General features: G+C 47.1%; 1 protein-coding gene across 1 annotated transcript in view; it reads left to right on the top strand.

Moving 5' to 3' along the window:
- The window catches only part of TBX15 (T-box 15), a 24165-nt gene that overhangs the window by 4229 nt on the left and 7561 nt on the right, over positions 1 to 12375 (top strand). The window contains exons 4-6 of the mRNA XM_018574457.1: positions 445 to 612; positions 3886 to 3950; positions 10255 to 10352. Of these exons, the coding sequence (XP_018429959.1) occupies positions 445 to 612; positions 3886 to 3950; positions 10255 to 10352 (331 nt within the window). The remainder of the gene's footprint in view (positions 1 to 444; positions 613 to 3885; positions 3951 to 10254; positions 10353 to 12375) is intronic.

The raw sequence follows: 12375 nt of genomic DNA, 5'->3' as shown, positions 1-12375 counted from the left end.
GACAGGTAAGAGGTGTGCAGCCCATCTGAGACCCTGCAGAGCCCGCCATAGAGAGTCTATGGTGGGCTCTGCAGGGTCACTCTCAGGCGGGCTCTGCAAGTGGCATAACTAGCAATCACGTGGGCCCCATACAAAATTTTGCTACGGGGCCCTTTGATTTCTAGTTACGCCCCTGACTGACGTGCTGCAACATGTTACTTATGGGTTCTGGTATCCTTCACCATCTGCCCGGAGTTCATCGCTCCCCGTAACACTTTGATAAGAAGGCCCCGCCTCTGTAGATGACAAACGTTCCCAGAACACGTTGACATCTGACCGCTGACTTCCTATGACGTTTCTTATTAGCGTTTTGCGTTCATTGCGACACTGCATGCCTCTTAATCCTCCACTGGTCTGTGTTTGGATACAGGGAGTAATGCCATGACTCCGTGTATGTGGTTACAGATAATCCTGCACTCCATGCACAAGTACCAGCCCCGCGTCCACGTCATCCGCAAAGACTTCAGCAGCGACCTGTCGCCGACCAAGGCCGTCCCCACCGGAGAAGGGGTGAAGACCTTCAGCTTCCCCGAAACTGTGTTCACGACGGTGACGGCCTACCAGAACCAACAGGTGAGGAGCTGCATGCCAAGCTGTCCCGTCAAGGGTCCAATGCTGTAGTAGTGTCCCACCATTGAGTGTCCCACCCATGTCCTTCATAGAATACCCTCAGCCATTGGAACTGAGAAGTCAGAAGAGATTCAGTGTGACAATGGTGGTCGTGTATTTATCACTTCATAATCCGAGCCCTCAAAGCCCAGGTAGATATTGTGAAGCTTCTACCCTCCAAGTGGGAAGTTTAGACGGTAGCCACAAGTCTTCTTCTGTTCCTCTTCCTGTTTCTTCCAGTATATGTTACACATCTTCAAAGCTTCTCATGGTTCTCCTTCATCCAGGTCATGGTGTATCTAGTAGTAGTCGGTCACATTCAACTGGACTTGTTCTGTAAAGACATTTTGTAGCTTCTCCAAGACACTTCTTCATCTCTAAGGAGTGTTGAAACATACCCAGCATTGTTAGCCAACACAGGTAGCCCAGAACATCAACCATGGGGTTGTGTCAAGGCAGATGTGGCTTGTCCCAGAACAGGATGGGACGTGTGAAAGCTGTGGAAGAACAGTAATGTAGTCATCCCGTATGTAGTTGGAGTGTCGGAAAAACTCAGAAGGATCTTTAACAAACATCTCATCCCCGTGTCCTTCAAGTCCAGCAACACACATTATCACGATCTGGGATCAGGCTCGGAGTCCAGTAGCTGAAACAGCAGGCAGAAGCATAGTCAACAGGCCGGGTTCGGTACACAAGCAGACGGTAGTAGTGGAGGAGCAGGCAGAAGCGTAGTCAGAGATCAAGCCGAGGTCAGGAGCCAAAGGTATCAGTTATGAAGTGGAAGATGATGATAGTAGTCGGTGAATCAGCAGCCAAAGGTCGGTACACGGGTAGCAGTATGAGCGGATTGTATCACAGGAGGAGCAGGAAGCAAGATATGGGCAGGAGCACAATAATATGGCAAACAGGAAGTGCAGAGGCGTGGCTTAAATAGGAAGTTCAAGGGAGGAGCAAAGAGTTCAGCAGACACTAGGTTTACCTGAGGATTACACAGGAGATCAGGCAAGTAACCTATCCAAGGTTCTAAGGTGGCTCAGCAGGTAGAACCACTGCCAGCTACAGCAGAGGCCCTGGGTTCAGATCCGGTACCTGACACACACGAGACAGAAGTTTGTCCATCCAAAAGGTCCACCACCCAAACACAAGTGAAGTAACATGGTATATGCGGTGCAGTATAGTGGGGAATGCAATGACCTGCACATTGGGGAGACAACACAACTGCTCAACTAATGATTCTACAGGTCAAGACTCAGCAGTTTTCTTACAACTTACGGAAAATGGACAATCCTTCAAGGACAGTGAGGTGCACATTTTGGACAGAGAGGACAACCGGCATGAGAGACCAAACTGGGACAACCATCCCTGAATAGGGGTCGGGGTCTTCCGCACCATCTGTCTTCCACAATGACATCAAGGATGGGATTATGTAACCGGGACGGGGGAGGCTCCACGACTTTCACACCTCCCATCCTGTTCTTGACCAATCAACATCCCAGACCCATTCCATTTCCATGGTGATTGGATGAAGGTGCCCGTGCTGCCGGTGTGGATATAAAAGTTGCAGTATGTCTCGACACTCAAAAGACCTTCAATAGAAGTGGCTTGGCTAAGCTATGAAACGTCTTCAACATGATAGGACAAGTCTAGATGAATGTCATTGACTTCTACTAACTGTATGTTCCATATTTTCATTGTATCTTCGATGTATTTTTGACTTTTTTTTTAAGATGTCTAAGATCCTTGTCTTGATAGTCTTCTTCGTTTGGTTGTTCTTGATATCTGCCTTCAGATCTTTCGGCTCCCCCTATAAAAGTGGTAGAGCCAGGATATCCGAGCCAAATATTCTTTATCGTTTCCCTTGTTTACAGTATTATGCAAAGCAGATGGAAAGCCAACTCAGGCCAGCTAGAGAGGTTCCGTGACCCATGGCAGATGAAGCCGGGGGTCCTGAAAAGGCTTCTACGAAAGCACATAATTTGCTTAAGGCGTTTAAACGCCACGTTGTGCTTTCATCTATGTGCCGAAAATATTTTATCTATTCGCCAATATAAAAATGATTAAATAAAGAAAGTTTGTGATACATGATGACCCCCAGATCATCAGACATTTGACCATAAGCCCAAAAGATGTTTATCTTCTGGCCTGCTGGTCTGATTTTTACTCACCTTGGCCACTTTAAGACAGCTGGAAGATGATGGGGTCCCTGGGAATACACCTCCCCCTCCCCCCCGCCCTAATCAAATCTTATATTATTGGCCGATCGCTGCACAACCCAGGGTCCTGGTGGGATCCGTTTCTAATGAATTGTAGTATTTACAAGGAACACAGAAACCCCTACCTACTCAGTCTTATAGTGTACATGGGCTTCAGACTCAGTCCAACACAGAAAACTGGCTTTTTGTGAGATGCGTCTGCGATGACTTGTATCGGAGGGTAAAAGTAAATAACAACAACCTCCAAACACCTCACAACCTCAAAAGATGCTCCACACACTGATGGCGGAAGTACACTCTAATGCTCATGTAATGGCGTCCCCAATGGTTACCATAGTCGCTAGGTCCTAGTCATTGCCATAATTACTCAGAAGCTTGTTTGTCTCTTTTTTTTGACCCAGAACTAGTGTTGCCACCATCAGTATTGCCAGGCTACCCCTTGACATGCCAGCACATGTGCTTGATATTGGGGGCGGGGGGTTGTATCAATGATCTCAAATCCTAATGCCCTTATACTAAGACCAAGATTGGAATGACAGAGGCTTGGTTTGAACTTCACAGCCTTGCCAAAAGCAGAATGTCCTTCGGATTTAGTAGCCCATTGACATGGATATTTTGGCTACCCTAAGGAGAACTATGGGGAAAAGCCTTAACCCCATAGTTCTCCTTAAAATTATAGGATATGTACCCATACTTTGGGTTTTCATGGTGACTTTTTGGTCCTCAGTTCTCACACCCAACCATAGGTGCGACGTAGGAAGTTCTTCCCCCAAGGGGTGTGTTTCTCCTTCTCCCTCACCCTGGTTGCCGATCATTGGCAATCCAGCATTGTCACTGGGCTTTTTTGGCTGGCATTTTCAGAATCTGGTCTTGCTGCACCATTTTCTGCTAAAGTTCCCTTTGAGGGGACGGGCTCTGTTTCGGGTTTGTGGGGAGTTATTGAGGACGGGGGCTTGTGGAGTTTTTTACTCCTATTTTGGGGCTTCTTCATTACCGTTGGGTCACCGTGAGCTTTTCCTTCCAGATCACAAGGCTGAAGATTGACAGGAACCCCTTCGCCAAAGGATTCCGGGACTCCGGGAGAAACCGGTATGTCAAAAAATGGAATTGGATGAAAGAACTGTGGAAACTTTTAGATGTTTATGAGAGATACTGAGGTGAAAGATTCTCCTCTTCTGTTGTGTTGTGTCGGGTCCTATGGATGAAAAGCACATTGTAAATGTCAACTGAAGCAAGTTGAGATCTTTCAGACCTGAAAAGGACACCAGTCCACCAGTCAACATTAGTCCATCAACGCATTGCTCAGGTGTAAGAACGAGAGTGTTTGCAGGAAACTAAGGGGGCCATTCACAAAGCTGCCGTAGGCAGCCGAGTGAATAACCGACCCGAAGTGAAGTGAGCCGAACGGCGTTCGGCTATTCACTTCAGACTTCTACAGCTGGTTTCAGCCGTACATCGGCTCGCTTTGGGTGGCTTCGGGTCGGCTGAACATGTTCAGCATGTTCGGCCGACCCGAAGTGCAGAAGGAGTTCAACTCAGCCGCTCCAACATCTGGATCGGTTGAGCCGAACCTCCGGCAGGCTACTCGCTATTCTCCTAGGGGCCGAACAGCAGTGAGTTAATAGCCGAATGAGGCTGAGCGGCATTCTGCTCGGCTATTCTGCTCGGTACCTCTGTGGTACCGAGCAGAATAAAAGAACAGTTAAAAAAAGCAGAAAAAAAAGAAATAGAAAATGATTGGGCAGAGCTAGCAGTCACAGCTAGCTCGGCCCAACTGTTTTCTATTGGCCAGGACCAGCTGTCATTACAATGAGAGCTCGGCGGAGCCGGCGGTGGTATCAAAGCTGGCTCTGCTGAGCTCTCATCGTAATGACAGATCAGCAGCCCCGGGTTACCTGGTAGCCAGGGGACGCTGATCTGTCTCTGCAAGTGGCCGGAGCCAGCCGTGAGATGACGGCAGGGTCCGCCCAGCTGTCAGTAGCAGGCTGTCGGCCGTCCGTTCGGCCTGCTTCGGCTTTCACTTCGGCTCAGTCGAGCCGAGGCATATGCCTTTGGCTCGACTGAGCCGCTTGGCCAACTTCGGGAGCTGTACAGGCTATAGTGAATTGCCAGTACAGCAGCCCTTCGGTTCTACTGAACCGAAGGGCTCAGACGGCCGGAGCTAGCCGAAGCTACGGCTGATCCTTCGGCTAGCTTTGTGAATAACCCCCTAAGTTATTAACTGCCCTGATATACAAGGCCGGGGTATGTCTGGGAAGTAGATGGTGACCCCGGATGATGCCTGATCAAGGATAGGGCCGTGCTTATATAGAGAAAAGCAGAGGAAGGCATTGTCAGGAGAACATTGTTATTCCTGTGAGAGGTAAAAATACCTGGAAGTGTTACTCTGACACCTACTTTGCATATTTGCCGGATGTTAGGTCCACTTTAACATGACCGGAGATTACTCGTACTCCGGCATTGCTCAATAGACTGCCAGAGACTCCTGTAGCAACACACACATTACATCCATTATTTCTGCTCTCCCTTGTTCAGCTGCTACAAATACACAAAGGCAAGAAAAGGTTAAAGAGCACCTGTCGGTTCAGATTTCTCCCATTTCCATGAGATGGGAGCCAGAGTACTCGGCACAGGACAGGCAGACTATAAAATTCGACTTTAATTGGCTGCAGCGCTCCGAAAATAATGTCTGAAACGATGGCTGGAGGAGAGCCGTCTGGTCTATAAATACTCGGAGCATAAAAATGAGATTGCCTGCGCCCCGCGGGCGCTCGATAAATCTGGGGAGCCGGAGGAATACGGACGGACTTCAGAGGGCCCAACAACACACGTCCGCTTATGGGGAGATTAGGATACCGCACAGCAGGCAGTGTGGGCCTCACGTGTGGAAGGAGCTCGGTAAGTGTTTGCCGAATCCGCTACAATTTATAGCCTTTTCTACAGCAGTTTTCTCTCTTTCTTGAATCAAAAAGAACAAGTTTATCTGATAAGTTTTGGTGGTCAACCGAAATAAATCATTAGACTGCGGTAGAGAACCCCATTAAACTGCGGTAGAGAACCCCATTAGACTGCGGTAGAGGACCCCATTACACTGCGGTAAAGAACCCCATTAGCTGTGGTAGAGAGAACCCCATTAGGCTGCGGCAGAGAACCCTATTAGGCTGTAGTAGAGGACCCCATTAGACAAGGTAGAGAACCCCATTAGACTGCGGTAGAGAACCCCATTAGGCTGTAGTAGAGGACCCCATTAGACTGCGGTAGAGAACCCCATTAGGCTGTGGTAGAGAGAACCCCATTAGGCTGTAGTAGAGGACCCCATTAGGCTGTGGTAGAGAGAACCCCATTAGGCTGCGGCAGAGAACCCTATTAGGCTGTAGTAGAGGACCCCATTAGACAAGGTAGAGAACCCCATTAGACTGCGGTAGAGAACCCCATTAGGCTGTAGTAGAGGACCCCATTGGACTGCGGTAGAGGACCCCATTAGACTGCGGTAGAGAGAACCCCATTAGGCTGCAGTAGAGAACCCCATTAGACTGCGGTAGAGAACCCCATTAGACTGCGGTAAAGAGAACCCCATTAGGCTGCAGTAGAGAACCCCATTAGACTGCGGTAGAGAACCCCATTAGACTGCAGTAGAAAACCCCATATTCAGTAGAGAATACCCTATATAAGTGCACACAAATAACATCAAAGTTCCGCTTCTCCCACAAATGGAATATTTTAAGGGTCTAGTTTGCAGATATATCCATTTCTGATCCAAGCCAAAAAAACCTTCATCCAATCATTGGGCCTTCGATTGTCTATTGAGTTCAATCAAAAGCCAAAAAGTAAAATCTTTGCATCCTCAGAACGCTGAACCTGCAGCTGATTCGAAGGAAACGCAAACAACAATTATCCAATTTGCTCTAACAGGGAAAAAGGGATCCCTGGAGGCAATCGGATACTCTCTGCAACCCTTTGATCTTGCTCTACTCCAATTGGATTCTCATTGGGCCTATTGCAGCTGATGTGTAATCTTCTCCACCCCAGTCGGCCTTCATCCATCTTTTCTTCCATTTCCCTTTATTTGCACTTGTCAAATTCTAAACCGGTTCTCATCTCTTCTTCTAACCCCCTCCCAAACGTATGCTACTATGGCTCCAGTTCTCTCTTGACTACTCTACCTTGGCTTTACGTGTTCTTGATTGTCAACCATCTCTGCTGGCTCTACCAGTGTCATCTTCTTGTATGTTGCCTCCTGCATTTCAAATCCAGTTTTCTTACCTGTTGTCACAGGGAAAGGAAATGGGTATACCTCCCCTTGGAGGACACGGACAGCGGTAAAGAACAAGCAGGGGTTTAACCGTTTCCCTCTCTATCCAACCATTTTGGTTGGAGTCCACCATACCGCTATCATGAGCAGTCAACTCCTGATTGGAAAAGTCATTCAGCTGTAGGAGGCAACTGCTCAAGGAGGCAGAAGTGAGGCAGAAAGGATTTCCAGCCCTCAATGAAAAGAGGCAAATGCAGAAAGACCCCCCAACCGCTAATGGTCATTTGTTGAAAGTTCAACCATCCAAACTAGGTCCACAGGCACGTTTTGGTCATGATTAGGGGTTGCCTTGAGTGTGTGGTGTAGCACTGGACAATGGTATAGATCATGTCTGTGGATTGAACCCAAAGTATGGGTTTCAAATGGAAGTTCTCTAAGGGACCTGCTTTTTCCCCGTCTTCTTTGCTCCTTGAGGGGCCAGTCTGGGTGGTGGACCTTCAGCAATGTGTCATCAGTATACAGTAGGTGAGGAACACCCTAAATAATGTGTCATATGACATGATGGTCATGATCCAATTGTGACAACTGGAAAAAAATACGACCAATGCACTTCAGAGCTTCTTCAGGGCTTCTTCATGGGTTATTCATGGGTTCTTCATGGGTTCTTCATGGCTTCTTCAGGGCTTCTTCATGGGTTATTCATGGGTTCTTCATGGGTTCTTCATGGGTTCTTCATGGCTTCTTCATGGGTTCTTCATGGGTTCTTCAGGGATTAAGGACCGTTCTGCTCTGCACACAATATGCCGCACACTGGACTGCTGCTCCTCAAACCTCAAGAAGACCAGTTTCAAATGGATGTTCTCTAAGGGACCTGCTTTTTCCCCATCTGCTTTGCTCCTTGAGGGGCCAGTCTGGGTGGTGGACCTTCAGCAACGTGTCATCAGTATACAGTAGGTGAGGAACGGCCTAAAGAATGCTTCATATGACATGATGGTCATGATCCAATTATGGCAACTGGAAAAAAATACAACCAATTCACTTCAGAGCTTCTTCAAGGCTTCTTCTTGGCTTCTTCATAGGTTCTTCAGGGATTAAGGAGCGTTCTGCTCTGCACACAATAGGCCGCACACTGGTCTGCCGCTCCTCAAACCTCAAGAAGACCAGTTGTTGAGACACTTAGGGGCTAATTTATAAATGTGCCCAGCGCATAGCTGGGGGGATGCCATTGACATGGCACGAGTGACCCTAGATAGCGATGAGGAACATTGGAATTTCCTACGCTCCTCAGCACCATCTAGTGGTGGTAGTGCCATGTGAACACTCGGTGGAACATTTCTAAATCAGCCCCTAAGGGTCAGAGTGTCTGAACATCTGATCCCCATGAGACCGTTTTTTGGAGCAGTAGTCCAGTATGTGGCATGTATACTTGTGTTGAGAGCAGAGGACTTCTGTGCACACCTAAGCTCAGAAGAAGGGGGATTTTGTTATCTCTGAAGCGCTATGGATGGTTGCATTTCCTCCATCTGTATTATGTAAAGATGATCATCAAGTGCTCTCCCACCTCTATACTAATGCCGCTTTGCTGAAGGTCCCTCACCAAGATTGGCCCCATGTAGGATTGGATTAGAAGCATCAAGCCATGTGACTCATCGTTGAATAGGGGCTGACGCATAAAAGGTGTTGGAAGCTCTATAGTTTCCTCATTAATACTGTTATGACTTTCACTAACTCTATGGAAAGAGAAGACCTTTGGAGTGCAGACTCAGGACGGCCCTTCGGGGACGGCTCGATTCTGTCCATCAGAAAGTCCGGTAGCTTGGGCATGCCTTGATGTCCCTCACCTTCCCTGTGATGTTTTCTTACTTCACCCCCTTTTCTATAGTGGTGACATGGCGGACAGAAGAGAGCCCATGTGGATCCCATTATGCAGATATGCAAGACATGTTGTTCCATTTTCCATCCACTGTAGCAGTTTGATTTATGGGCCCAATATTAAAAACGTGGAGCCCTGAGACAAGGGGAAAGAAAGATGAAAAGATACATCAAATTTTTCATACCTATTAAAAGTACAAAACGTCGTATAAACAGATCCAAATGTAGAGAGATTCATGGAGCCGAGCCTCAAATAGCTGCGATTTGCTTTTCATTTTCTGTTCAACACCAGCCCCAAGTATGTAAGGTCGGTCCTCACATGATGTCTGGAAGCAAGAGAGAAAGGCACAAGTCAGATAGAATTACCGCTTCTTAAAGTGAACAGAAGAGACAACCAAGCCGTACCGAGCCCTCAAACCCAAAACACGGACAAAGTTTTCCTGGAGGTGCAGAACCCTCCGAAGTCTCATTGTATCAATCTAGGGGCAGGCTGAGAGTACAGTCTCTGTACAGAGGAGCTTACACTCTAATGTCCCCCCATAGTCACATCAATCTCTGTACAGAGGAGCTTACACTCTAATGTCCCCCCACATTCTCTGTACAGAGACTGATGTGACTGTGGGGGGAGGGGACATTAGAGTGTAAGCTCCTCTGTACATAGACTGATGTGACTGTGGGGGGAGGGGACATTAGAGTGTAAGCTCCTCTGTACAGAGACTGATGTGACTGTGGAATTCCTATCTCCCAACGCCCGGGCGGGTAGTTGTTTTCTACATTTAGCCCTGCTATGGCCAAGCCTAGCTAAATGTAGAGCGGGGAAGCCGCCGCTTGTTTTGTAGAAGTGATCCCGGCGATGTCGCAGAGATCACTTGTATGCAGCCGGCAGGTTTGCCATTCTCCATTGCTGGGTTGGCGGGGGAGGGGGGCGCATTGAGGAACCTGGCCTTGGGGGCAGCAGAGAGAGTAAATCCGGCCCCGCTAGGCAGGTTGACATTTGGAAGCCACCATGGAATTCTGAAGACCAGCCTGCCCCTTGGACACAGGGCCTGATAGTATCCTCTAGCAATATTGGATCCAGAGTCTCCCAAGGTTCTGGTTGGAGGAGTCGGCCCTTCCAATCATCCCCTCATGAGCTCTTGGGATGTCTACCTAGTAGAGTCTGAGGTCTCCGGCGCAGCCCGTCAGGAGCTGATCTGCTCGGTATATTTTATAGAGTGTTGTATCAATGAGTCCTGTCTCTCATTTACCTAATCTCCCTCTCGTTTGCAGCACGGGCCTGGAGGCCATCATGGAGACGTACGCGTTCTGGAGGCCACCCGTCCGCACTCTTACCTTTGAAGATTTTACGACCATGCAGAAGCAGCAAGGTGGGTCCCAGCCACATTTTTTTTTTTCCTGGCAGGAGATGGGCCGCAGAGTGCATCAGATTGATCGCGTTGTAGCGATGGGGTTGACTGAGCCGAGATTTGGTTCGTAATAATTCACTTTTGTTTGTTTCTGGTTTTTGCAAGTGGTGAAAATATTAAAAGCAGAGTCAGCGCCGGCTGTGTTTTCCATTACAGCTAGGGCAGTATTTACCACGAGAGACCAAAGAATATCAGCAAACAGCATGAAATGTTTAAACTGGAAATCATTTTTGGATATGTAATCGAAGGTTTAAAGTAATTTCTGTTTTTGCCATCAGTGCTTTGCTTTGAGGAACGTTCTCCTCACTTCCTGTTTGGTCAGCAGGACAGGAAGAGAGGGGAAATCCCCCCACGGTTGTCACACAGACAAAAAAGAAAATCCTTCCTTGCTGTATTTAAACAAAATGTATCAGCTTGGATCTACGTAACCACCTCAGCTCTTTATATCCCTTGTGGCCCTGAGCAATATGTGTTCACTGATAACTTTGTCCTTAGATAGGCAGAGCCAGCTGTCACTCACGCAGCTGGGCAGATCCAGACATAATTGTCGGGATCCGCTCCGGCTGCGGCGTCTCAGTATATAATGAGCTGTAACTCCCTATATACTAAGCTTAGGGTGACGGGAGGACGTTAGTTTTGTGTCCTCCCGTTACCCTGAGGAGAACTATGGGGAAAAGCCCTGACCCCATAGTTCTCCTTTAAGATAAAAGAGTAATGCATACAATGTTTCCATGGGGACAATCCAGGCTTTCTTTTGTCAATAATGACTTGCAAACAATTGCTATTTTCTATATAATCAATAGATGAAAACGATGTAAAACAATGAAAAGAAACATTTCTATTCTGACCATTGCTTAAAAAAAATAATGATTGTATTGTTTATATATATTATACATTTTATTCTATTGTTTGTCCCATTTAAAGTGACACTAAAACAACATACAAAGCACAGCAAAGTTATATGGAAATGGCAATTTATTTTATGCGACACTTATAATAATAATAATAATCGCTAAGGGGAGGAAGGAGGACATTTGGGCTGATTGGGGGTAACAAAATTTAAATAGGAAAACATTTTATTGATTTTTTTCTTGTGAGGTTCCTTTAACTGATATCAGATGCAGGTCGGAGGTCACACCTATCAGCCACCTATGAATGAAATGCAAGAAACCAAATACGTTGTTACATTGTATTCATTCCCTGACACTTGCGGACTATATGCAAGTGTCGTTTTACACCGCGGTGGCTGCAGTACGACATCCGATCCCACCACGTAATTTGCAGCGCCCTCAGGCGGCCGCCTGACTTGCCTTGCGGGAGCACCGGGCCTGCTGGTTTCCTGGTAGGAGGTTTGAGAGATTTCTGTGGGTATAATCAGTACAGAATGTTCCCTGTGGTAGAGAGAGACGTCCCCCATAGGGCAGATGTAGATTCTCACAGTGGCATCGGTGGTATTTGTTCACAAAGCCATTATTGTGATAGAATTTCTTGTACAGTATATAGATATATATATAACGCAATGTCACCTTCCTCATTGACTCCAATGCATATCACCTAAACGGTGAAATCTCACAATTTTCATCAAAATTTCTGGGTAATTAAAACTCTCTGTTAAGCTTATGCCTATGGACTCCGTCCTCCCCCCGGCCGCTGAGTCTCTCCTCACTGGCCGACGATGCGGGGAGCAGAGGGGCAGGGTTAAAGGTAACCCTGCTGCTCCGTGTATACAGTGAGAGGGGAGAGCTGCGCTCTTCCTCTCTCAGCTAGCTGGGAGAGGAGTTCCAGCACAGTGCTGTATTGTAGGTGACAGGTTCAATAAAGAGAACCGGTCACCTCCAAAGTCTATCACACAGGGGCTTGTTAGCTTGCTCCTGTGTGATAGCAAGAAAGTTAAGTAAAAAAAAAAATTATAAAAATTTAAAAAATAATAAGAAATAATGAAATAAAATAAAAAGGTGATTAAAAAGTAACAAATAATAAGAAA

Source organism: Nanorana parkeri, unplaced genomic scaffold (genome assembly GCF_000935625.1).
Source record: "Nanorana parkeri isolate BGI_ZX_2015 unplaced genomic scaffold, ASM93562v1 scaffold2976, whole genome shotgun sequence".
Taxonomy (NCBI): domain Eukaryota; kingdom Metazoa; phylum Chordata; class Amphibia; order Anura; family Dicroglossidae; genus Nanorana; species Nanorana parkeri.
Note: the sequence above shows the minus strand (reverse complement) of the source record. Positions and strands in the feature narration are given on the sequence as shown.